This window comes from Ammodytes marinus (genome assembly GCF_949987685.1).
Source record: "Ammodytes marinus genome assembly, chromosome: 2".
NCBI lineage: Eukaryota > Metazoa > Chordata > Actinopteri > Uranoscopiformes > Ammodytidae > Ammodytes > Ammodytes marinus.
Window position 1 is genome coordinate 10,195,594 of NC_137231.1, and position 27,999 is coordinate 10,223,592.

The window sequence follows — 27,999 nt, forward strand, 5'->3', positions numbered from 1 at the left end:
AACGCCAGACTGTCTTATCAATTCTTAATCAAACAGGTCTGGTGTGTCAGACATCAGACCTCAAGCTGTTCCTCTCTGCACATCTCCCGTTTGAAGAATTCCTTACCTTTACTTATTTAAACCTATTTGAGCGTACAATTTCCAAAACCAAGTCATCCTTTTGATTGCTTGTACCCCCTCTACCCCCAGCAGGTTCTGTGATGTTGGATCGGCGGTTATCATGTCTTCTCCTGCAGGCTGCTGCCTTGCTGCTGCTCAGCAAGGGGGAGAGGATGTGCCCCGTGAGTTGCCGCTGTGAAGGAAAGATAGTTTACTGTGAATCTGGCATCTTCCAAGACATCCCACCAAACATCACCACAGGGTGCCAGGGTCTGTCTCTGCGGTATAACAACCTGCTGGTTCTGCTGCCCTACCAGTTTGCTCATCTCAATCAGCTCATCTGGCTGTACTTGGACCACAACGCCATCAGTGCTCTAGATGCTTTAGCCTTCCACGGTGTGCGCAGGCTCAAGGAACTGATCCTCAGCTCCAACAAAATAGCCCTTCTGCACAATAACACATTTGGCGCCATACCGAACCTGCGAAATCTGGACTTATCCTACAACCAGCTGCAGTCTCTGCAGCCGGGACATTTTTATGGTCTGCGCAAGCTACAGAATCTCCACCTTCGATCCAACGGACTGAAACAGATCCTCATTCGCACCTTCCTGGAATGCCGTAGTCTGGAGTTTCTGGACCTGGGTTACAATCGCTTGCGGAGCCTCACCCGCACAACATTCTTAGGTCTTTTCAAGTTGCAGGAGCTTCATTTGGAGCACAATCAATTCTCCAGGATTAACTTCTTCATTTTCCCGCGCCTTACCAGCCTCCAGGCTCTTTATTTGCAATGGAACCGCATACGATCCATCAATCAAGGCGTGCCTTGGACCTGGCACAAACTACAGAAACTGGACCTGTCGGGGAATGAAATCCAAATCTTGGACCCGGCGGTTTTCCAGTGTATGCCGAACTTACAATTACTCAACCTCGAATCCAACAAGCTCAGTAGTGTGCCTATGGAAGCTGTGGCAGCGTGGACCTCACTCGTTACCCTCAGCCTGGCAGGAAACACCTGGGACTGCAGCCCCAGCATCTGCCCTCTCATGGGATGGCTCAGAAACGTCAAGGACTCCAAAGACATCAGTATGATCTGCAGCAGTCCCAAGTCTGTGCAGGGCGAACGGGCTGTGGATGTAGTGAAGAATCAGTCCACCTGTGTGGACATACCAAATGTCTTTTCCACCACTGCTCTCATCATTTTGACTTCAACCTACGTTATGAACATCACAGCTCACCTCTCTTCCTCTGGTTTTACACACCTGGCTCGGACTGAGGAACCTGTACAGAAATTATTAACCACTTCACCTGTCAGTTCTGGTGGGACAGACAGAAAGACAACAGAGTCCAAAACCGTGAGCTCTATATCATCCATCTCCCATGAACCCCCTACATCAGCTATCCAGGAGCCTCAGTTTGAACATATGGCTTTCCATAAAATCATTGCGGGCAGTGTAGCCCTGTTTCTGTCTGTGTCATTGATCCTTTTGGTTATTTATGTGTCGTGGAGGCGCTACCCCAATACAATGAGGCAGCTGCAGCAGCACTCAGTCAACCATAAGAGGAGGAAAAAGGCCCACAAGCAGGAGCAGGACCTTAACTCTCAGTTGCAAGAGTACTACCTGAGCTACCACTCAAACTCAGAGACAATGGACTCTTTGGTGAACGAGGCAAAGCCTTGCACGTGCACCATATCAGGATCGATAGAATGTGAAGTCTGAGTGGCCCACTCCACCTTAATAGACTAAAACTGAAGAGGTAAATGGTTTTTCCGCAAGATTAGGCGGTTTCATCTCTAATGTGAGATGATAGATTCTGCAGCTCTGAAAGAAAAACTTGGGGGCATAGTACAACATAATTAGGTGCACAGAAAAGAAGAGTGGAGCGGATAGAGGTATATTTGGAGCTCATTATCACATTGACTGACACAAGAACAGTGGCTGGGTCAGCCAGGTTAGCTTTGTCCGATCCAACGCAACAACTGGACCTCTGCTACAGTAGAATCAGCTCTATGGAGAGACTGACCTTAGTATTAGTCAAGCTGTATCGCCATAGAACATACTGTAACAACCAACAAAGCCACTTTTTACTTGCTAGTTTTAATTATGTAGCTTTTAAAGCATTTAGGATGTACTGGTGCATCTTGGAGTGTCTTGTATGTGTGTGCGAATGTGTTATGGGGATGAGCTAATAATCCCCTGGTTTACTGACTTCTGTTTGGAAGAGTAACAGTGCTGCACCTTATTCTCACTGACATTATATGTCCAGTTTAAGTGTTTGGCATTTTGCATACTAGTGCAGCAATTACAAGTACTGTACCTAGTGTACCACAAAAAAACGAGGCAACAATCATAGAGCATCTTGTCCACAGGTCTCATGCATGATTTCATTTTCCTGAGGATGCAACTATCTCTTAAAATGATTGAATAAATTATAATCATATGATCAGTCCTAATTGTCGTTAAGGATGCATATTGGTTCATTTGGGGTACACATGAAACAGACCAACTATATTTAAAAAGCCTCAGCACTGATCATTTTCCAAGCTGTGAACATAATGTCAGGTGTAATGATGCTGATTTTCATAAAGAATTTTGTAATTCCTATCATTATAATTTAGCATTTGTTTGTGTAAAGACATGACAGTATCGGTACTACTGTAGGCATTATGTGTGATAATGACTGTATAATTAAAAAGAAACACTGATGATCGGTGAAAAATGGTGTGTGTGAATATCGATGACTGGCACATCACATACTGTAGAGAGGGGGAGAGAAGAAAAATCCCCTCTCTAAATCCATGCATTGTGCTCTTGACGTTACACGTTTCATTGGATTTGCTGCATGCAGGGCAAGCTGACATATTTTCCATCACACCGTGTGTTTTTCTGGCTCTCTCCTATTATCTCCTGGCATGATAGTATTGATTGTATCTGGGTAACACACTTCGAACTAGGGGTAGGGGGGCCCATGTCAGACATAGCTGAGCCCATGAGCTTTTTTACACCCTTGGTTTCTCGTAAACAGGTTTGCGAACAGCCATTCTTTGAGTGTCCATGAGGCAAAAAGATGTTCCAATCCCTGAAACCAAAAACAGATTATAGCCTTCCTTTTATATAACCGTGTATTCTCTGTCAGTTTGGAAATATTTCTCTTGTGCTGTGAAACGAGAGGGAGAATAGAGACGGGCTGCTGAGGGACAGTGGGTGCTTTACGGGTCAAGGCAGTTATGCTATTAAGAAGATATCTCCCACCTTGGTCTGTCTTTTTCTCGTCCTCTGCCACCTCCTTCTCTCCCTGCCTCCTTTCTCTTTTTTTCTCTGGCCCGCCACTGTGAGGAGAGAAAATTAACCTGCGCCAGGGGACATATGTGCATGTGTGAAGTCAGAAAGGATTAGTAAGTGTTGGTGCTCGCAAGCGGGAATATTCTGAAAAGTGATTTTCTTTCCCTGTGTGAGACCCAATTAAATACATTAATCTACTAAGTTCTACAGCCCTCCCTCCACAGCCATCAATGACTTTCTTAGACCATGTTGTGAAATAAATAATAGTCAAATGATTCCTTCCGCTTGTTATCAGCTGGTAGCATGTTTACACATGTCGTGTGGAGTGCGTAAAGAGTTTCTGATTGGTCAAAGGTTGTCCACACAAGGATTTATGATCTGCCATAATTCACGTTCTAAACATGCCTTGTGCCTTTTTTGAGCCTCTGGGCAGTCATGGAGGCCCCACTATGGACAGAATTCATATCCATATATTTAGTTTCCAGCAATTGCATATATGATGAATTTCTTTCGAGGGCTAATGGGAAAAATCTGCGAGGCCATACAAAACATGTTTTAATATGAACAGGACAAATGATTTGTTGTTGTAATTTTGGCAGATATTGTAATTAGTGTTTGATTTGTCATATCGTGACTGATGAAAAGCAATTTCCCTGTGTTTTGAAATCTTTTGGTGTTGTGTGGCTAAGAGAAGAATGCTGATTAGAGCTGTGGTCTGCATCGTGCAAATCATTACTGAGGATATTTGCTTGGAGGAAAAATGTGGGAGAGCACAGTATTGACTTTGTAGGCTACAACAATGCACAAATAGAGCCTCACTCCACTTGCAAAATCGGAAAATCAAAAGAAGACCAGCCTATATGCTCCGAGGAATGAGAAATGTCTCTTTGAGTTAATCAGGAAACCTTATACCATAAGGTACAGCAAGCAGATGAGCAAGGCCAAACACAGTATACACATTTCATTTTATAAGCAGAATATAAGTTCTCTTGCCATCCTGTGAACACTCAATGTGAAGTTGCTCAGCCCCTTGCTGACAGGCATGACATTTTCATTTTCATTTCTCACAGGAAATCTTTTATATGGGAACATTTGCAACACTGAGTTCATCTTTGCCAAAGGTTATGCAGCAAGTTAAAAGGTGTGCACAATAAACTGAATCAGTCATGCTGCTCGGCATTTCCACATCTCAAATCCAATTCTGTTTATGAGGTATATAATTTAAAGTAATAGTTTTACATTTAGCTAAATATTCCTTAATATGTTCTTTATTGGCTTGTATTAGATGTGTTAAGCAGCATAACCTCATGTTTATCCAGTAAATATGAAGGCTACAGTCAGCTGGTTAGGTCAACTAAGCATAACTCAGACTGAAAACATAAAGAAACCTGCTAACCTAACTGTCCAAATATGATTCAATTTGCCAACTTTGATCCTGCTTTGTGCCTAAAGATTTTTTGGTTTTTCTGAGGATTTATGTACGTACTAGACTGTATGGTTGCCAGGAGGGTCATCCCCATGTTCAGGCCTCAATGTTCTTAGGGTTCAACTTTTCCCAGATGTATATGGGACCAAATGGGAACATGACAAAGGGTTCAAAGTTCCCAGGCTTCAATGTTCCTATAGCCTAGGAAGTTAGCAACAACAATTTTACACCATATTTTTGAATTTTCAAAGGTAAGCCTTGTTTTTTCCATCAACATATTGTAGGCCTATAGTGTCAAAAGTCTTTCTAAACATATTCAGAATTATGTAGGTTAAAACAAAAAAAAATCTAAAAAGCCCTGAGAACATTGTCACACTCCCTAGCCAGGAGCAATAACGTCCGGAAAGCTTATCTGGATTCCTCTCCCCCTCACAGTGGCGACAAACCTACAGCACACTACAGAACAAACAAGATATAACATATGTAGTGAGTTTAAGAGTCGCTGGAAGGGTTTGTTGTTTGACAGAGCCAGGCTAGCTTCCCTGTTACAAATATATGGTATATGCTAAGCTAAACTAACCTGCTGCTGGCTGTAGCTCCACATTTAGCAGACAGACATGAGAGAGATATTGTTTTTTTTTAATTTAGCTCTCTGCAAGAAAGGGAATTGCTATCATTCTCCGTAAAATGTTGCATGATTCCTTTAAGCGGAAACATTTTATTTTGGGAAATAACCATCGGCAAATCAATTGTGCTAATGTCTGCCGAGTTCGACAATTGCTTCTCGCTCCTTTCCATGAGCTTATTTCATTTTTGCACTCCCCATTGGGTTTGTACTTAGCCTACCATCCACTGGAAGGGATTTCTTCAAGGATGATCGAACCAGAAAGGTCTTCAATTGGACAAAATGAGCTCACAGACAGAAGAGTCATTCTTTCTTTCTTTTTTCCTTTCTTTCCTTCATTCTTTCCTTTCATAACAAATGGAGCTCAACCAAAGTTCAATCAGGAAGACTGACTAGTTGCATTCCCACTTCTTATTACAGTTTCTCTCTCTCTTTCTTGCCCCATCTCTCTCTCTCTCTCTCTCTCTCTCTCTCTCTCTCTCTCTCTCTCGCTATCTCTCGACCATGACACATGTGAGCCAATCATCTCGTTGCTGTCAAATCTTAAAACTGTCCTCTCTTTGCGCTGTCACTTGTCATTATCTTTGAATGCAACCCTCCTCCGACCCATTTAGCTCCTGTGCTCATCACATTGGGCGCCCAGGGGTCCTTTTACAATACTCATCAAAAGTAGCACTCCACTGCACTCATCCAAGATCTTCACCACTGCTCTCCATCTCTTCGCCACTACTGGTGTCCATACACTCTGTCAGCGGGCCTATTCTGCACAACCCATGGCTATAACTTTCAGCTTTTAACATCAATTCCGGATAGGGTCTAATCACCAAAGACGCCTCATATTCTGAAATGTATCTTTATAATGAACACATTCGAATACATTATATTGTTTATTTTTTAAAGCTATATAGTGTGTAACTTCTGTTGCCCCCCCCCCCCCCACTCCCCCATGAGGAATACGCACTATAGCTTTAATAATGTGAACCATTTCGTAGCATCTCATTCACTCTCATATGTATTTGATGATCCCGCATGTAGCACCCTGAAGCCAGTTAGTCAAAATAATAACGAGTTCCAGGCTGTTGAATTCTGATGATTAACTTCAGCTCAAAAAAGTCAATGTAGAATGAAAGTTTCTAAAGACAGTTGACACAGTTTGAAGGGGGGGGGGGGAGAACAGATGTCGCGTCAGCCTGTGCACCAAAGCAGGACTTCTTTTGGTACTCCCCCTATTATGCACTGCATGTCACCTGTAAAATTCAATTTGAATAATAAGTCCCTGCAGCTTTTGTTACATGTCCCTGTAGGCCCTCATAGTAGAAAAAAAAATGGCTCCAGCTGCTCTGTTCGTGTCAAAGGCGGTGGCGAGTGGTCATAAAGAGCTTTCAGTGTGCGGTAAAAGCAAACAGTTATTCTGGACTGCATATTTGTTCAAATAGCAGGACATTAGTTAGAGTGTCTCCAGCCTCCACAAAGAATTGTGAAATGCCTGAAAGAAAGGATGACTGCACCCTAACATATTCATTTATTCACATTCACGTTCACCCTTCCAATTCATTACTCACTTGAAACATGACCATCACAGTGGATACTTAATGAGAAAGCAATAATTCTGATTGCACTGCGGTCCATCTTAATGCAGAAGGTGGTTGAAACTGCCATCAGTCACAAAAAGGTACAATAGTTGCGCGTTGTTGTGTGTGGCCACTAATCACTATGTGTAGCTTTCATACAGTGGTGATTTGTGTTCTTGTGATGATTCTGGTGTTCACAAGGTTTTTCACAATAAAACAACAAGATCCTTTTAGAGATGACAGTATGAGTGTCAAAAGTAGAATGGTTGTTCCGAAACGTGTAGTATAATACAGTGCACTTCATGAGTTACTTACTCATCTATAACAAATGATCCCTGAGCAGCTTCGGTTCACTTAATCACATCATGAAATCATTTGAAGAATAAACACAGGTAACAGCTTGTTTTTTTATAGCTGCATTTGACTTCCCTTTGACAAAATGTCTCCTACATTTAGTGCCTTACATACAATTGATGTACACTTCTAGCCAAAGATCCTGATCGTAGATTAAGTTATCTTGTATCTCACACATGCTATTGTATGCCCCCTGTATGATGTAACAGTAATATATTGTTTTGTTTTGTTTGTTTGTTTGTTGTTGTTGTTTTTTTTGGGGGTGTTACCTCATTTTTTCACTGTTTCTTTGATTTATTTCCCCTGATTCCTAACACCTCTGCTTCCTGCACTGGGGAAATCAAACTAAAGCAAACAACAATTAGATGAATAAGATTTATCGGCAGCCCACCTAGTCATTTTGTAGGTCCCTGAGTACTGAAACATCACACACACACACACACACACACACACACACACACACACACACACACACACACACCTCGAACCCTCACACTTGGCTCACCTAACCTGAACCTAATTTTAACCTGAACTTTAAAACATAGTCTACTGTAACCCTCAGGACGAAGAAGTGAGGACCAGCCAAAATGTCCTCACTTTTCATAAATGTCCACACTTCGACACACACACACGCACACACACACACACACACACACACACACACACACACACACACACACACACACACACACACACACACACACACACACACACACACACACACACACACACACACACACACACACACACATAGCTTAAAATTGTCCTCTCAAAGGTAGTCTTGCGATCTGACAGCTGCCTATGGGACTGACAGACAAGCTCCTGGCAAAACCAGAACCAAAAATAACAATATTAAATAAAACAGGTGCACATCCTGTCCAAAATTCTATATCCATTGTCACTGCTGTCATATTAAATCAAGAGGAGCTGAAATAAAATGCCAAATAATTGAGAGCAGATTAGGTTTTACACTCGACTCTGGAACGACATACTCTCAAACTGTAGTAAAAGCGGCAGTATTCATGCCTCTAAATGTTTCCGTTCCAACATCCAGGAGCACTAACACTGCCATTATAAACGGCGGTAAAATATTGCTCTTATTAAGTTTTTTCTGCGTGGGGACTATTTTTTGACAGAGGTCCCTCAGGCTCAATGCTGTGGGCTCCTCTGCTACCGCATGAATGATAGCGGCATTAGTGCAGCAGAGGTATACAGCACCATGGTGCTCTGAAACATCCTAATAAAGATAAAAAAGTACCAAGCCTGTCTTTATTACCACAGGGGCTCCATGGCGACTGTTGTTAAAGGACAGGGAGGAAGAAAAAAAAAGGAAAACGCTGCAGGGGAATGCATTGGCTGGTTGGATATCTCTTGGATCACTGAGGTTTGACTGCATTTAACAGCTTGAACTTGGTGTCAGCTGGGATTTCCCATCGCAGGATATCCGTGCAGCAGATTCCTCTTCACTCGTTTGTAGAAGTGGCGTTAATCGGTGGCATCTATTGGCCTCCTTTGGCAACCAGAGAGCCCGGACAACATCGGCCATGGTCGGCCCTGGCACGGCTGACACTGTGACATAAATAATAAAGCCACATTTTCAAGGCGAGCTTGTTTGTTAATTGGAGCAAAAGAGATCCATCAGCAGAAGTGAATGTATATCACACTGGAAAGGGGTGTCGCCGCGGTGCTAAAACTCTTTGGATTTGGCATGTTTTTGGCTTGAGAATCAAACCTCTTGGCCACTGCATCCCAATGTATCGCTCATGTTTTGCCAATGGGACAGTGAAAGTCTCACTTGTTGACATATAATTTCAGTTGACAAACAGTTGCAGTCTTGTATTGAAATGATTGATGTCCTATGTGTGACTGCCGAAAGACTCTCAATCTTTATTCATTTGTTGTTTTAGGATTTCTTCGTCAAAGAGTAGAACATGGTTGGGATATTGATCTCTCTAAAAGCAACATATGAGGATGTGTCATTTATTGGGAGTGGCCCACGATAACAGTGCTTATCGTCCTCTGCGGTTTCAAAACGACAAGCCAGAGTGAGAAACTCTGCTCATAAATCTAAATCTATAGTATATATACAGTTACTTCTCTACAATTCAATGCTATGGTTCCACATCCCAATTCATTAACATGTTAATCAGTTGCAGTAATGATTGCTCTGTATTTTTCCCCAGCCTAATCTATAACCCATGACATTTATGAAGAAAGATTTGACTATAAATTACATTTGGTATTGAACTTCGCGGAGACAGAGGTGGGCTCCTGTAGTTATTACTGTGGTTAGAAATACTGAAGACATTAATTAGCGGCTAGCTGAGGAGAATTTCTTTTTGTTGGCTCCGGCGCCCTGATTGCTCTCGAAATAAATCCCATTCATCACTGTTGGGGATCTATTGAATATTTTTCATCTTGGCACAATTAGCATGATTTCCATTTTAATATCTTATGCAATATTTAAATATTGTTTTTATTAAAATACATTACTTTAATATTTCGCGCACTCTGTCCTTAATGCAGTCATCTCTATAATTTTATGTAATCGGTGTAGTCATGTGCAAAGGGTGTTGTCATTTGAAATTGCGTGCCTGGTTAGACTAGAAAAGACATTTCAACATTTCAAATGTGTTGTATTTATTTACTTTATTTTATGCATAGAAAAATGCATGCATGAATTCCACAACAGCAAGAAATACGTCAGCCGCTGTGGGTCTTTTATTTGAAATATGTGCTCGACACGTCTGTGCCACTAACCTCTAGTTGTAGTATTTCTTACGGTAACTTTCCAACATGCCATCGTATTTATAAGACATCAAGAAGATGCATTGGGGCTGAAAAATTCATATAAATAAAACATTCTGATGTAAAAAATTCAATTTTTGCAGCAGCTACACTGATCTGCATATTCACAGCAGCATAACGTTACTGTATTTTGTTTCTAATAAACAGTCAAGTGTTATTGTCCCTTTCAACCCCATGAAGACCAAAACACCAATGTATTGGTCTGTCTCCTTATACATTTCTGAATTCCCTACCTTGTCATGTGTTCTTCGGCACCAAGCCTATTTGTTCCTGAAGAAGTAAATCTTAACAAAGGGTCAGAAATGTGTACTTTAATTTAAAAAAGGCTTCATAATTCTTATAAACAGCCAGTGACTGCAGTTGTTTATATCAATCATTCTTTAAACTCGATTATAATGTGCAATTGTTAAGGACTATTGTCAACCCACATAATTGGTATTCTAGTCAGTGATTTCCAGCAGCAGGACAGTGTATGTGGGCAGGGGCTGTCGAGTGGCAGGGCCGAGAAAAATAAAATGGGCACCAGCCCTTTTCATTTGAGGGTCTTTATGCATTTATGGTGAAATAATCCCAAACCCTGGATAACATTTAAATGTTTTTTTATGTGACTCAGATTGACTCAGAAGTATAACTTCTAGTTTTCTAGCATGATATGTAGTCTGTATGTTTTCCCTAGGGGACCCTGCATTACGTTCTCTATTTGGTTAGGAAAAGCTATGTATTTTACCTAAATAAAGCATGCCTGAGAAATCTTCTGTTAGCAATGTCTTAATAAATAAAAAATTAGCCCCTACAGTACATTTATGCAACATCATTTGCGAGTAGAATAATTTAAGTGGCACATGTTAATTATCTGCAGAAGAATTATAAAACGGGCGATGTGTAGTTACCTCTCATCAGCATACATGTTAAATGCATGATAGAAATATTACATCTATATTATCAAAACTGAAAGCAAAGATGCATCATTAATAAAACAGCCCATGCCTGTTACACAAAGCAGATTCAAACAACTGTACATCTCCACAGGATACAACCTTAACAAATCCCCTCAGCTAATTTGCACAGCGAGTCATTAATTAAACCACCCATTAAACATCTTGATGAGCAACTGCTGGAGCACACCATATAGCTTTTCACACATTCACTCTCTGGAGATTGAACACGGCTACGGCATAACAAATGAGATCAAATGTTCTTCTCAAAGCATGGAAGTCTCTTCCAATCTGGACTCACGACCGAATCCAACAAAAACAAAACTTTTTTCTATTTTGTCCAACCAGTGAAAATATTAGCTATGATGTAATGGAGTAAAGGAGCAGTAATGATCTACTTGTATGTACATGTATAATATATACACTTTTTTTCAACAAATAGGTGTAAATTCATGTCATTCACTGTGAACAAGACCATTTATTTTGTTTTTTTGCTGTCCCCTCATCAGAAGTTTGTGTGTGACTATTTAATCATGGGAAATGACTGAGACAAGGCAAGGCAAGTTTATTTATATAACACAATTCAGAAACAAGGCCATTAAAAGTGCTTTGCAGGGGCATGAAATACATCAAGATAAAAATACATCATGTATAGAATAGACATTGGAAAAACTAATGAAAAATATGAATAGAAATAAAACATTTAAATTACATAACAATTAGAGGTTAAAGGTGAAGTAAGAGATGTATGTTAATATAAGTGTTAAATTGCTCTTTGTTCATACAGTGATCACTTATATAGTGTGCGCGTTTGGCGTTTCATAAAGCCAATCTCTCAGTCACTCGCTCTGCATGTAATCGGCAAATAAATTTTTTCGGGAATCCCACTACTGATAACCAATCAGAAGAGAGAACGCTACAAACCGGAACCCGTCTCACAGACGGTGCACGTGCAGAGCGACAGATGGGTGAATGTGTACGCGCCTACAATGGCGGAGCAGGTAAAAATCCTTCCCAATGTCTGTTTTAATGGTTTTTATCATGTTTTATTACACTTATGGATCTGAGATGATGCTAGATAACTCGCTGCTTGAAGACCGCAGTGCATTAATGTGGTGACGTAGGGACGAGCGAGGGGACTGCTAACTGCAGTCACTGACAGGAAGTGAGCTAAACTGACCATTTCGCTTACTGAACCTTTGAAAGGGAAACAGAAAAGTCTTCAGATTTTATTTAAAAGAGCTGAGAGTTGCTGAAGACCTCAAGTTTTCTGAGAGTTTGTTCCAGATATGCGGTGCACTGTAAGTAGTACAAGACGACCTGAGATATCTCGACGGTTCATAACGTATCAGAAGATCAGAAATGTATTTTGGCCCCAAACCATTTAGTGCTTTATAAAACAACATCAATATTTTGAAATAAATTATTTGATTGACGGGAAGCCAGTGTAAAGACCTCAGAACTGGGGTGATGTGGTCCACTTTTTTGGTCCTATAGGACTCGAGAGCAGCATTGTTCTGAATTAGCTAAAGCTGTCTGATTGATTTTTTGGAAGGCCTGCAAAGACAGTGTCACAGTAGTCATGTCTACTAAAGATAAATGCATGGATAAGTGTTCTAAATCTTGCTGAGACATACACCCTTTAATTCTTGATGTGTTTTTTAAGGTGGTAGTAGGCTGACTTAGTAATTGATTGAATGTGCTGAGGGTGCTAAGAGTTTGCTGAACACTAAATGCCGTTATCTTGCTTGTGTCTATCTTCAGAACTTCAAAACCATTCATCTGTACAATGGAGAAAGCTGTCCAGATTGGCTGGCCCTGCCCACCTAATCCGTATTGAACTGTGTGTTTCTTAAGTGGGGTAAAGCAGGAGGTTCTCTGGTCAGAGTCCACAGTTCGGCACAATCACGCTTGAAAAGTATTGAGTATTTCTGTGCCATTTCTTTCTCTTTATCCCACCAAACTATTTGTTCTTATGGGAAGCTCAATTCAGAGCGGAGAATCCATCCATGCCATCCATTCATCTGTGTGGATGGTGTGTGTGTGTGTGTGTGTGTGTGTGTGTGTGTGTGTGTGTGTGTGTGTGTGTGTGTGTGTGTGTGTGTGTGTGTGTGTGTGTGTGTGTGTGAGTGTGTGTCTGTGTGTGTGAGAGAGAGAGGGAGACAGAGAGAAGTTTATAGACCTTCAGAGTATTACTTGAGGTCATTCTGTCATTCTTCTTAACAGCCTATAGGTTATGTCTCACAGCTTGATTTAAAGGTAAAGTCAGGATTACTGTTGGCCCGGGCTAATAATAATATCCTCTAATCAATACTTTTATATTAGCAATGGATAAAGGGACTGTGTGTAATGTGAAAGGTTGCTCCTAAAAGAAAACTATGGAGAATTATCACCTGACTCTTCAGCTTCAGGAAATGTATCAGCATTTCTCAGCTCATTGGTTTGATACAGCTCCAAGAAAAAGTCTCACTTCACTTTTTATTGACTTGTTTCTGTCTACAACAGACTGCGGTTTTCAGTGACAAAAAAGCTCTAAAAAGTGTCTCTCAGCCACTTGCCCAGCACCACATAGCAGACAGACAGAGTAAGCCACTAGCTATGAGTGAATGTATAGTGTAGCATGTGCAGCTACAGAGCCTGGTATAGTACCTTTGGGAGTTGGTGGAGACCAAAACAGAGATTCAAGGAGAGTAAATATTGGACTTGACATTCAGCCAGGTGAACACAAACATTACCCCAATGAATGCTAATGTTGCTCTTTGCAGGCATTTTCTTTCGCCATTTCAGGGTCAGGGTCAGGGTAAACTTTATTGTCCTGTTAAGGAAATTTGTCTTGGGCATTGTGCTACATTTTGCTTAACCAGTAGACAACAACAATATGACAGTAAAAACACAGTAAAACCTACACAATGGACAAAACTAAAACAACAAGAACATCACACGGTAATTCTAGGACATAAAAACATTCGGACAATTTAAAGTGCGAGGAAAGTGCGAGAAAAAGTGCCTGAGTTTATTGCACACTGCTCTATTGCACGTGGTCTATTGCACTAGTTAACCAGGCCTATGGACATTAATGCATTTAAAATGCTGTACAGTAAAGTGCTGAGTGCTTGTGTCCATTGCCCTATGGGCTATTGCACTAGTTTTTATGATTGTTCAGAAGCTTAATAGACGCTGGTACAAACGATAATTTAAAACGGTTCGTTTTCCATCTTGACATACGAAACCTTCTTCCTGATGGAAGAAGCTCATATTCAGAGGATAGTGGATGAGTGGAGTCTGAGGAGATTTTTATTGCTTGAGTAATAACTGACTGGTTATACAGTTCCTCTATGGACTCATATTGTTTTATTCCTATGATCTTCATGGCTGTTTTGTGCATGCTCCTAAGTCTGTTTTTCAGTTGCACTGTTAGGTTGCCATACCAGGCTGTGATTCCATATCTGATTAGGCTCTCCAATATAGCTCTATAGAAGATTAACATGATCTCACTACTAACCCCATACAGTCTCAGGCGTCTTAAAAAGTACAATCTTTGTTGCAATTTAGTGCACAGTTTATCAATGTGTGACTTCCAGCAGAGTATATTATCAATATGGACGCCAAGGTATTTGTATGTTGTGACTTGATTGATGTTTTGTGTTTTAATGATGACTGGTTCATGTGTCTTCACTTGCCTCGGGTCGAAAACCATTTCTTGTGTTTTTGTCAGATTTAAAAACAAACAATTTTCGTCACACCACTTAATAAAAATGTCAATCTCGTTATGGTACGAAAGAGAGTCCATATTCTTATTAAGAAGGCTCACAATTACGGTGTCATCTGCAAATTTAAAAATCAAATTATTAGGGTGTACTTTCCTGCAGTCATTTGTGTATAGTGTAAAGAGAATCGGCGAGAGCACACACCCCTGTGGAACTCCTGTATTACAGTGTTTACACTCTGATAATGTCTGGTTAACCTTCACTTGCTGCGTCCGATCAGTTAAAAAAGAATAAAACCATTTAATGAGTGTTGTGTTGACATTCATGTCCTTCAGCTTCTTTAAAAGTAGGTGTGGTTGCACCGTATTAAACGCTGAGCTAAAATCAATAAATAAAATTCGGGCATAAGCTTTTGTGTCTTCTAGATGCTTAGAAATAAAATGCAACATGCTTAAAATTGCATCCTCAGTACTGCGTCCGTGTTTATAAGCAAACTGACATGTATCTAAAATTGGCTGTACTTCTCTTTTAAGGAGTGATGCTATATATTTCTCAAAACATTTCATAATTATTGAAGTCAAAGCTACTGGACGGAAGTCATTGTTCTCTGAAGCACATGGTTTTTTGGGCACTTGTGTTATTATGGACTTCTTCCACAAGGCTGGGACAGTGTGGGTGACCAATGACTTTTGGAATATAGGGCACCATGCTGGTGTCAGTTCCTCGGCACAGTTTTTGAGCAGAAGGGGTGACACTCCATCTGGTCCAGTGGATTTATCAGTTCGCACAGTCTGAAAAAGACGCTGAATAATACACGGGTCCACCTGCAGGCAAATGGTGCTATCGGTCTGTAGGCCTAGTGACTGCATCACGTTGTTGCACTCATGAGAGAAATCCTCTGAGTCAAATCGCAAATAAAAGTCATTCAGTTCATTAGATTTGTTCCGTTCGTCCATGGTGGTAATTTGCTTTTTTGTCGGATTCATGTTAGTAGCTGATTTCATTGTATCCCACAGTTTTTTAGTGTTTGAAGTTAGGAGACTTTGTTCCATCGTTTGTTTGTGTTCTTCTCTGGCTTTTTTCAAAAGTTGTTTCAGTTCTTTTTGAATTTCTATTAGTCTTGCTTTGTCTTCATTATAGAACGCTTGCCTTTTCTTGTTTATGCACTCCTTGATTTCTTTTGATATATACGGCTTGTTATTAGGATATATGATGACATCTTTCTTGGGTACTATGCTATCCACGCAGAATTCCATATAGTCAGTAATTGCATCCGTAGCTTCATCAAGCTCAAGCGTGTGAAATATAGACCAATCCGTACATAGGAAACAACCCTTCAGTGTCTCAATAGCATCTTCTGTCCAGACGTTAATGGTTTTGTGCACAGGTTTGCATGATTTGTAGATTGCTCTGTATGAGGGAATCAAGTGTATTGTATTATGGTCCGAATTAGACAGTGGAGGTTTTGCTTTTGCGACGTATGCTCCCTTTATATTTCCATAGCATTTGTCTAATATTTTGTTCTGTCTCGTGTGACAAGTCACATATTGTTCGAAGCCTGATAGAGCAGTCTCTGGCTTGCAATGGTTGAAATCGCCAAGGAAGAATATAGGTGCCCCCGGTGTGCGCAGTAGTTGTTCGTGCGCACATTCTGCTATACGCGCGGCTGCTTTGCCAGCGTTACCACTGGGAGGTACATAAACTGCACCTATAATGATGTTCCCAAACTCCCTTGGTAGGTAATGCGGTCTCATGGATATGCAAAGGAGTTCTATATCTGGGGTGCATGTTGTGTCTCTGATTGTGTATTGTTTACACCATTTATCACTCACTTGTATGCACACGCCTCCTCCGTTTCTTTTTCCAGACGCCTCGGTGCGGTCACTGCGCAATAACGAGAAGCCATCTAGTTCCAGTAAAGCGTCTGGTACTCCTTCATGGCACCATGTTTCCGTGAATACCATCAAGTTCGCTTCCCGATATTCAAAGCAACTCCTTTGGTTCGCCCGAAGCTCATCCATTTTAGGAGTCAGTGATCGCGCGTTGCTCAGGATGATTGAAGGCAGCGGTGGTCTGCTGGTTCTTCGGCGGAGACGTTCCCGTAGGCCTCCCCGCCTCCCTCTCTTCCGCAGCAGGCGAGCACCGGTGTTTGTTGTTCGAATCTCAGCTGGTAGATGATCTGGCGGAATAGTCTGGCGCGATCGGAAGGAGAGTAGTGCATCTCTAGAGTACGATAGCCGTAATCCATTATCCCACTGCGACGTTGCTTCACAAGGACTGAAGATGAAAAGTTTGCTGGTGATTAACGCCAGCATTACCAGTTGCAGGCTAGACGCCATTGTCCAAGGCTATCCGGTGAAGTAGAAATAACAATTGTTTGCTGCACAGGCAACTTAGTCACAGTCTCAAGCACTTTCCAAGGTAGGCTGCCGATATAATAACAACAATCAACTTGTAAAAAAAAACAATAAACAAAAGCAACGTAGCACAAGCCCGGGTCGCTACCGTGCAGCGCCACCGGAGCCATTTGAATTACCTTATGCAGTTATTTGTTAAATATCTCCTATTATACTACTTTTCTGGTCTTAATTTCTTGTTAAAAACTGCTATAGAGCAACCTGACACGAATCACATCACAAAAAACCATGTAGATTTTCGGGAAACTCTTCCTCTCATCTGAGTCAGTGTAACATCTGAGCGAGCACAGCAGTCTCTCTCCATGTGGGGGCATGGCAGGAGCGCGCCACCACGTTGCAGCATTACCATATATGGAAAAATCCGGAATCATGACGACACGATGGCAGGAAATTTTAACCGATTTCAACACGTGATTTCTCGACCGGCTGCCCAAGTGTTTAGCGCTCTGCACAACCACCCCAGACGGTCAGCAGGGAATACGTCTAAATGCATGTACGTAATTATTTGATACGCTAGTATGGTTAAACATGACTATAAATCATTATAACAACGTTTATAGGTCATAAAAGTTGAAAAGTATAATAGGTCCACTTTAAGAATTATATCAATGTTTATAAGTTAATAACTTGCATCATGATACTGATGATGAATTCAGCACCAGAGCTTTGAAAGTTTTCAGTATAGAAATAGCTTCTGCAATACAAAAACCGCTGAAGCAACTTGAAGGGCCCGATGGTCCTGAAAGTGGCGGTTAGGTTCAGGCATCAAAGCTGGCTAAAGGCCAGGGCACACCGGTCCGACTACCGACCGTCGCCAGAAAATGGAGTCTGCCGATGCAGGCAGCTTCATTCTCCCCGACGCGGTCAAAAAAATGCGAAGAACACACCGAGCCGACTACCTACTTGCCGTACGTTCTCCGCTCCTCGCCCAAACTACCTCCACTATTTCTGAAAACATGCGAAAACGTCATGCACGGACAATCTAATGATATGTGCTTATTGAGTTTAGCCTACATAACAATCCGAACATTCTTCTATTTTCTCGATAGCTTCCTAAATCATGTTTGACAAAAGTGAAAGTAATATCTGCTCCGCTGCCGTGGCAGTGCAGAGACGGGCGAGCCCTCCACCAATCAGATTGCTCCGGCTGAAAGACTGCCCGACGCCGATTGAACATGTTGAATCGGCTGAAAAGAAGCCCGACGACATCTACGACGGCCGACGTCACCGAACACACCAAACAGATTTGTGTCCCCACCCCCTCCAGACTCTCCGACGATGTCCGACGCCCGATTATCGGGCCGGTGTGTCCTGGTCCTAAGGGTAAGGGGACAGAAAGAGGTTACAATAGGAGTGACACACACACACACACACACACACACACACACACACACACACACACACACACACACACACACACACACACAGACATACTATTCTCTTATTATGTAGTGGGACTACTTACTGTAGAAATGTGGGAACACAGGGCTGTGGGAACATAGAGCTGTGGGAACTGTAAACACGCTCCCCTTGTAGGCTAGCACCAAAGCTGTCTCTTTAATCTGATACCTCTGGGGTTGAGGTTGAGATGTTTTACCTGCACTACTACAGCCATCAAGAGCATGCATAAGTGAAGAGACAAAACTGTTTCAAAAACTGCACTGCATAGGGTCAACAAAGGGGCATTATGTGAAGCACATACAGGTTGATATGCTTCTCCCAAGTGACCTAGTTAGTTGATGTTTTTATGCTTGAAAGTGAATAAGCTACTGCCCCTAAATGTTGATGTCTTACTTTAAGGTTTGGTCCACGCTTAAGCCTCAGAGCAAGGACAAGCAGCAGTTTGTAAATAGGGTGGATGGAGTGTCCTCCTAAATTGTGTAATAGCATGAGTGCTTGCATAATTGCTGCGTAAGTGCACTTGTGTTTGCAAGTGTCTTTTTTATTATATATTTTAGTTTTCTATATACTGTCCATCATTGCTATCTGTCTGACTACAACAAAGTCAAGTTCAGTCATTTGTAGCTGTGACAGGCTACAAAGACAAATGGCATCAAAAGAATGTAAATTCAACTTGGCAAACTATATTGTTTGTGTTTTGATGAAAATTGCTGTTACTCTACAGATGATTCTGTTGCTTTTAAGCATGGCCAAGCATGTATGCGGACCCATCAACTGGACTGCAGTTCTGCGGAAATAATTTCCTTTCCAAATGAATGTGTGTGTGTGTGTGTGTGTGTGTGTGTGTGTGTGTGTGTGTGTGTGTGTGTGTGTGTGTGTGTGTGTGTGTTTCTGACATAAAGCAACCAGTATTTTTCCCATAACACAGTCAATGAACCATGCTGTTATTCCAAGAACATTTCTCTTAATTTATATTTTAAAAGCAGAGAAGTTAGCATTTAATTACACGATTATATCACATTTCCACAATGTGTGTGTGTGGGGAAATATGAGCTCTCAGAGAAGCAGAGAGGGGGAGAGAGATCTGAAGTTCTTTTTCAGAGAACACAGTTTCTATCCTACTCCTGCAAGCCAGGCTTAGGGGACTGTACTCTCCATGGACTTTCTCTGTGTGCCAGACTTCACTGGGTTTAGCACAAGAAGCACAACTTATTGGATTATGGGGTCCACCGTGCTCATATTGCTCGGAGCTGTGTGTGTGTGTGTGTGTGTGTGTGTGTGTGTGTGTGTGTGTGTGTGTGTGTGTGTGTGTGTGTGTGTGTGTGTGTGTGTGTGTGTGTGTGTCTACGGGGTATATGTGGGTGGGCAGCTGATGAACCGAGGGAGGGATGGAGTAGTAAATACACGATAAAATCATATCTACTTTCCTACTTTAAATGCAGAATTTCTCATAGCCCAGCCTTTTCATGTTAAGAGGTTATAAGCAGGCCTGAGGAGTGGCCTACTGTAAATGAAGCAGGACCGTCAAGGCTTTTCTTGTTTTCACGTGGATTTAATAACCACCTGCCTAATTTCAGTCTTCAGGTAGCGTTTTGCCTGAATGGACAGGAAAGGTTTTTGGCACACGCTCTTCGTTAGATGGCTGGTGACATAACGCTCCATAATTGTCCACATGCAGACCGAGATTTACAGCAGAAGAGCTAGAGTGGAAGAAAAAACACTCTCAATTTGTATCCGTGGTGCCTATTCTATGAAATAACCCTGCTCACCTTTTACAGATTTCAGCCTTGGCATTGTGCAATGTTGTATTTTTACTGGCAGAAGTTTAACTTCCACTCTCTATTTCTGTTATAACTTTATGTGCTTGTATATCCTCCTACAATGATGTATAAAAATAAAAGTCAAAACAATTATGTCTCTGCATGCACTAGTTCCAATATCATTAGTAGCCTACTAGAAAATGAAAGCATGGTAGGAAACAAATCGGATTTTGTCCCACTGTGTCCAGCATCAATATAAACATGCTTTGATGGTAGATGTGCCCTTTCCTTAGCGGGTTACTTACTGTGATAAAGAATCACAGGCGCTGGAAGGAATCTTTGCATTTGCCTTTTTTTTTTAACTCTACAGCATGATACATGATACATGCTGGGCAGGAGCAGCTGAAAATGCACCCTGCTTGGAGCGAGGAAGTGATCATACTGGTCTCACAGTTTAACAAGACAGTTAGAATTGGATGACGTTGGGCAACAATAGGTATGCTACCTCTGTACTCATTATTGCAAAGTGTAACTAACACCAACCTGGCTGCAGAGTAAGTATGTGTTTATGATGGCCAGCACATCTGTGAATAACAACTGATTGTCGTGAAGTAGACAAAAAAATCAATTTCCACTTTCAGAGTGGACATTTAATTGCGCAGATTCAGGGGGGCCATGAATATAGTGTGTGGCCCAGAGTGTGCTGGCTTTATTCCACTCGCGTAGCTCTTTGAGGGGCTGAGTGACTGCATCCCTCTGCCAGCAGCGCCATCCTCGTCCCAGTGGCGTTCCACCTTAAAAAGAGGAATATAGTATGTGAGCCCAACTGGCTCCCTGACATTGACACACCGTGACTCACGCTGCCATGCTATTTCAGTATGGCTGCTGGCAAAGCCCAGCCTCTCCGTAACGTCCCCCCTCCCTGCTTTTGTCATTTGTTTGCCTTCCCTGCTATGCTGTTTACTTGTAATTTGGACATCGGTCAAGGTGGTTTTGTTTGCTACCCTGTGGTGTGATTAGGCTATATTTGCCAAATCTAGGAAGATAGATGGGATTATAGCAAATCTTGGCTGTGAAGACAAAGCCATAGTTTGGCTACTTTTCATTTACTGAGTTGAGTGGGATAATTAAGAAATAATTGGGCGACAAGAATGGCCAGTGTGACACAGGTGTATTCATCATGCTTGTTCACACGCTCCCTCTTAAACAGTCTTTAATGGTGGTCTTGTACTGTGTCCCAGTGCTGTGTGCTTGGTCCCGCCCTGTCCTGTCACACAGTCTGTTCAGTGCAGCACTCCGGTGCCAGATCCTCCTCTTACACTAAGGGGAGGGAGTAGGGCAATTAACCACCTGCTGGCAAAGGCAGCCATACCGCAAAGCCTCACACACACCCTGACGTTGGCAGGATCCCTCCAGCACACATTCGTAGACAGATTTCTAGATTTTGTGCCACTCAAGCATGAAGCTCAGGTGTTAAGAGTTAAGGGTCCATCTGCTGATTTTAAAATCGCTTTCCGATCATGTTTCCTCGTGAGCGTCACTCATTTGATCATCTTCTCACTCAAAATAGTTGGCAGTTTCGCATTAATGTAGCACCTAAAGCTGGGGTGGAGGATTTGGGGAGAAAATGGTAGTCGGGATGGAGATTTGAATCCAAATACCTCAACCGCTCCACTTGTTCTCTTTGGTCCCTGCCCTATGGTCCCTCCCTAACACGCTCTACACCAACAAAGTCGTGCCAAAGTGAATGGACATTCCCAACAGCCAATAAGAACAGAGAATCGGAGCCTCGCTCTGATTGGTCAAAGTGTACAGCTCATGTTTACTTAGACCAATCAGAAATCACATACCCCAGCTTTAAATGTGGAGTCAGTGATTCTAGAGAAGGAATGCTTGTTCTCAAATTCACTTTTTTGCCAAAATCAGTGAATATCTCATGATCCGTTACCTGTCCGTCCTGTGTGTGCACTGAAAAGAAATTCAGTGGTAACACCTGTAAACAGGCATGTTGATAGCTACGGTGGGCCCCCTTTGTTTACTTACCCTTTGTTTACATACCAGTTTACAGAGCCTAGGCTGTGTATTAACACTAGATTTTATTTTCAGCACACACAGATGGTGAGGAGATATTCACTGATTTTGACAACAAGCTTTCTTAAAAATGATTGACTCCACCTGTAATGGCTAACGTCATGCTTCATTTACATCACATAGTGTAGTGCAGACACTCACACAATCAATAGTGGAAATTATACCACCCCAGAGAGAGAGATCTGGAGCTCTGTAACTGCAAATCAAAACACTCCATTTTGGCAGATCATTCATAGCAAGATGAGAAGTTGTGACAGAGCAGGCTGGTAGGCTCAACCATCTAATGCAGGCGTCTATTTGCAGTCTAAACACCACAGCAGTGTGCAGTACAGTTGCACTTCTGTCATGCTCTGTCCCTATCTTAGGTACAAATCATCCCATCCAATGCGTGCTGTCTGTCAGTAAACAACCAGTGCAGTTTCCAAAGGTGTGTCAGGAAGGTGTGTCGGGGAAGGGCGGTGGGAATAGTAGCAAGTCCCATTGTTGTTCAACTACCCCAACAAGAACCACATACAACAAAAATATTTTGAGAAATGTATTTCTATCCAAAGCAGCTTACAGAGACTCTATTATATTGAGGCACAGTTTCTCACAGGACGTTATGCTATGAACTGATATGGCATGACGGATAAATATGTAAGCCAGCAAAGAAAGTGGCAGAGCAACATAGCTGTCGGGCTAGTCACGAACGGACTGTAGATTATCATTCATCTCTGTGGTTACTGTTTAGAAAAACAAATACCGACAGCACTGCTTAAAAAAAACAACTTTAAATTCCCATTCTAAATGTGTTGAGCAAATCAACACATTTCCAACCCACAATGATGACCTCACAACAATTAAAGATTGATACCTCCTACAATCTAGGTGGGGCCAGCAGTTGCACTATGGACAGAGAGGGTGTGGCCTCAGATACTGCTGTTGAGTTTCACCCTGAGAGCAAAATAAGCAAACCTTCACCAGTGTTTGAAACACTGCCAGGCTTTTAAGGACCTACTTTAACTTGGGATTATTCTGTCACTTTATCAAGGTATGTCCCAGTTTATTTGACTTGCTTCTGCTTTTTTCTTTTACTTTCATATTCATATTTATTCCAGGCCTTACCTACTTACTAAATGAAAGCACTAATTCGTCTTCTTCAGGGTGTGTGTTAAATCTCAAATAAACAACTGTTTTAGAGAGGTCGGATGATGCAGTGGAAGTATTTTTATTTCCATTAAATCAAATTAGAGACAAAAATAAAAGCATTCTGATGTAGTAAAACACTCTGTGAAATGACATACCCAGAATCATTTCTTCCCTTCATGTTACATTCTCTCTCTCAGGGTTATAATGGAGCCAGTATTCACAAGTGTGAGGCTAAAGGTGGCTGTGCTGTGCTTGTTAACAATTCAACTAAAGACAGGTGAGTCTGTTTTTTTTCTTTCTTTTCTTCTTCTTTATCTCAGGAGTGTGTGTGTATAAGGTTTCAGATAAGTACGGCTGGCCGGAGCATTGCGGACAGTAAATGAACCATGTGTTTGAAATGTGGGTTGTCTGACAGATTCCCTGTGTTAACATTCATAGCTCTTTCTCGTACATATGCCTCCGTTGTTAAGGGGTCAAGCTGCTGCGTGTGAGACTTGATTGTCCCCAGGGGAGAAAGTAGTTGTTGGGCCACCGTCCAAGCTGTCTATTTTAACACACTGACAACATAAAAGCAGAGGTAAAGTTTAATCAATACAGGCAGCAGCAGGGAGAAGGAAAACAATGTGCATATACATAGGAGATATGCAAAACTCTTATCTGGTCACAAAAGCCCTTGAATCTTCCTCTGCACCGCCTCATTGGGTCAATAGTGTACTGCTTGGTGTTAAGAGCCTGGATTGATTCTCCAAGTTTCAGTGCGACTTCTCCCAGACACAAAGTGTGAGGAGAGTGATCCGAACCTATTGTCTGTGGGCCAATAAGGAGTAACAGGGGATTTGAATGTTGGCAGCTCTTTGTTTCAAGTTTGACTGCTTCAAGTTAGCATAGCTGCCTTATGCACATTGTAAACACGTCTCCCTCACATCACAGTATTTGGCCCAAGGGGGGGCTTTCGCAGTGTAAACACTTTTACTGACTAATTTCAGTTTCCATCTGACTCCCCTTAGTCAAATCTGTGCTTAACATACTTTCATGAATACCTTTGACAGACATTGTTCAGTTGCAGTGGCATCAAAGCGCTTCCAGAATGGATTCAAGGAGGGGTGACAAAGAGAGACGCTGATTCAATTTGTCAACATGGTCCATTAAGATATGTAGAGAAGGTTGAACAACTAAATGTGGCAATGTTGAAAATTAGATTGCTCCATTACCGTGATGAGCAATTTGGATGCGTTAAAACACGATATAATAATCAGCATTGAGTTTTTTTCTCATGTCGTTCATGAGTCCTATAAACGTCGAGCCATCAGCATTAATTAGATTCTGTGGCCATAAACAGTGAGTCAGCAGGGTGTGTGTCAACTTGGAGTCGGCACTCAACTGCCACTTGTCAAATGCATTTTTTCGCCTAGGTTCATCTGGTCAGTTTCCATCAGCGTTTACCAATACATTTCTGTCAACCAATGAGCCTTGAGAGTTTTACATTTATACGTAAGTCATTTTCATAAAAGAAATAGCACTTCTAGTTTGATTCCAGCGCCGAATCCTCCTCAGTTTGAATTAAGAGTCCATTTAGTCTCAGATCAGCAGTGACTCCACTCAGAGACTGTTTACAACCACAGGACTTCAGAATGTTTGAGGGAGAAATTAGTGATTTTCTATATATTTGTTTCTATTTGTCTTTGTTGGTGGAGAGGAGTGGGATGGGGGATGTTAGTTAAATCAAAACACATTGGACATCAAACATTTCTCTGAATCCATCAGATGTGACAGAGGCGATGCAGGTGACATCCACGGGGCCACAGACCATTCAAAAGGCCCTTGGAGAGACGGTCAAACTGGGATGCACCTTCACCGCGGCCTTCCAAGACACGGGAGACCTGGACATCGAGTGGTCCAACGTCAGCCCAGACATGACACAGAAAGACAGCCTGGTAGGTGTTTGTTTGAGGACAGGCGCGGATGTCGTACAGAAACCTGTGTGACTTTGATTTATTAGTTAACACATGTTGCAACAAGTGGGCGTTATCTTTTACCTCAAGGCTCTGTTTAGTGGAAAAACCGGCCTTGATAGAAGTGCTCTCACTCAAGCCAATCTTTTCAAATCTACAGATATTGTCCTTCACAAGCGGCCAGACGCACGAATACGGCAGGCCGAGCATCTCCCGGAGGTTCAAATTCACGGGGAAGCCCTCATCGGGAGACGCTTCCATCTCCCTCTCTGATTTGAGGGCCTCAGACACAGGCACCTACCAGTGCAAAGTCAAGAAGGCGCCGGGTGTCGACGTTAGAAAAGTCACTGTGGTGGTGATGGGTGAGGAGGAATTCCTTTTGACCAGTTCAACCTGTTATTTCACTCTTAGCCGTCTCTCTCTCTCTCTGTCTCTCTCTCTCTCTTTTAAAAAATATGCTGCTCTAACTCATATGGAATGCAGAGGCTCTTTTTAATGTGTCAGTCAGTGATCACACCTTTTTTCTGTATCATGGAGGAAAGCACTGAAGCATTGCTCTAATAACTTTCCATATGTTTATTTCATTTCCTTCCAATAGTCCCCCCGTCAACGCCAAAGTGTTGGGTTGAAGGCGGCGAGGAGAAAGGTGGCAAAGTCTCCCTCTTCTGCAAATCCTCTCAGGGGTCCAAACCTCTCTCTTACACGTGGACGAGAGACAACGGAGGGCAATTGCCACCCACTTCAACCCAAGGTGAGGACAAAAAGGCTTTTCTATAACACTTTAATGATTCTCTATTTGTGTGAAAGTCATGTACAGAATGTTGTCTTCTTTCATTAAGACCTAGAGACTGGGGAACTGTTGATTAGGAACCACACAGACAGCAACGTCGGAAGCTACACTTGTGAGGCCAAAAACGCTGTGGGCTCAGCACGGTGTACATACGCACTGCACGCGTACAACCGTAAGTCTACCATACCACCAGCTAAGTTCTACTCCTAAGTACTTCACACTAAGGAACCCTTTTTTATATTTGCTCTGCTCTGAAATGCAAGTTTTTAAAATCCCATATAAGCCTCTTGGTAAGACCGGAATTAATGACGGCAAAGAAAAGTAGAGCCGCACTGACAAAGCACTATGTCCTGTCTTTCAGCTACCAACAAGGTGGGTGTGATAGTCGGGGCGGTGATAGGTGCTCTCTTGCTGTTGCTCCTGCTCCTGTTTCTCATCTGGCTCTGCTGCTGCTGCTGCAACAAGCGCCGCTACAAGGAGGAGGTCGCAAACGAAATAAGGTACAATGAAAGAGCAGGACATTGTTTCAAAGAATTGAGAAGAGAATGCTTGTCAAATCAGTGAGTACCTCCTCACGATCCACCCTGTCTGTTCTAAAAAAAAAATCTAGTGTTCATTCACAGCCTAGGCTCTGTGAACAGGCATGTTGCTATACGATGGCACCCCTTTGTTTACATATCCTCTGTTAACATACAAACTAGGTTGTGTAACACCGGATTTTTATTCAATGATTTTGACACATTTATTTTGTCAACAAGTGTCTAGAATCACAGACTCTGCCTTTAAATCCAATGTTTACGTGATTGTGACTTGTTCCCCCAGAGAGGACTCTGCGCCCCCCCCTCCAAGCAGACCCACCAGCAGGGCCTCCAGTCTGCACTCAGTGATGGGGTACCGCACCCATCCCGGGGTGTTGTACAGCTCAGTGAGGAGCAACATGTCCAGTGTCAAGGCTTCAGGCCCCATAAGCATTCACACAAACGGCACACCTCAGCCCACTCCTGCAGTGAGAAACCCTCCTGCCCTCAATTACGACCATAGATACGGATACGCTGTGTAACAACAAACCAAAAGTATTTTTAGTATTGAATCACTCCCTCTGAAGAAGGATTAAAAGACTTTTTGTAAATAATTCTCTATGTAAAGTGGGCTATGTATATGACAAATGGTGCAATACGCTACATTTAATAATGGGAGTGCTGGTATACGACTACTATGGACTCATAAAATCTACCGTCAGCCCTTGAACAAACATAAATGTATAGTTGGCTGACTTTCACAAAGCACTGTAGCACATCACTGTTATTGTAAACAACATGAGTCGGCTGTCATGATCCAGGTCATTATGACAATGACTTTGTGTAAAATGTATGTAAAATGTATATATCAAAAGAGTTATTTTTACTGGTGCTTTTTTTCTATGATGCTTTTTTTTTTTTGCACACAGCTCAGCCTGTTTATTACATTTTCCAAGTGTGTACAATAAAACATGTTTTTAAAGTGACAAGTCAATGAGGGGAGTGCCGTCTCCATTCAGGGCTCACCGAGCATTCGGATGTTTGTGTCATGGCTCCATCTTTTATTGTTTGATGGTTTCTGGGATGACGAAATACAAAACAATATTATTTCAAAAGCATCTCCCATTCCCAGAATG

The 27,999-nt window shown here is 42.1% G+C and overlaps 2 protein-coding genes across 2 annotated transcripts; both read left to right on the forward strand.

The window, feature by feature from the left end:
• Positions 1-200: 200 nt before the first annotated feature.
• Positions 201-1,817, forward strand: LOC307267656 (leucine-rich repeat transmembrane neuronal protein 4-like; the record flags this gene model as incomplete). The annotated part of the gene is made up of 1 exon (XM_080050042.1): positions 201-1,817. The coding sequence occupies one exon, from the start codon at positions 201-203 to the stop codon at positions 1,815-1,817; it is 1,617 nt and encodes a 538-aa protein (XP_079906168.1).
• A 21,563-nt stretch (positions 1,818-23,380) lies between these two features.
• Positions 23,381-27,857, forward strand: vsig8b (V-set and immunoglobulin domain containing 8b). The gene is made up of 8 exons (XM_080039824.1): positions 23,381-23,505; positions 23,801-23,880; positions 25,368-25,537; positions 25,716-25,917; positions 26,154-26,306; positions 26,395-26,517; positions 26,707-26,845; positions 27,168-27,857. The coding sequence occupies exons 2-8, from the start codon at positions 23,808-23,810 to the stop codon at positions 27,403-27,405; spliced, it is 1,098 nt and encodes a 365-aa protein (XP_079895950.1). The 5' UTR covers positions 23,381-23,505; positions 23,801-23,807; the 3' UTR covers positions 27,406-27,857.
• The last annotated feature ends 142 nt before the right edge of the window (positions 27,858-27,999 follow it).

Bases quoted from the DNA above. Each gene is read 5' to 3' on its own strand.
- vsig8b (XM_080039824.1), top strand. From the start codon at position 23,808: ATGGAGCCAGTATTCACAAGTGTGAGGCTAAAGGTGGCTGTGCTGTGC. The intron at 26,518-26,706 runs GTAAGTCTACCA...CCTGTCTTTCAG, and splicing joins CGCACTGCACGCGTACAACC to CTACCAACAAGGTGGGTGTG. The intron at 26,846-27,167 runs GTACAATGAAAG...TTGTTCCCCCAG, and splicing joins GAGGTCGCAAACGAAATAAG to AGAGGACTCTGCGCCCCCCC.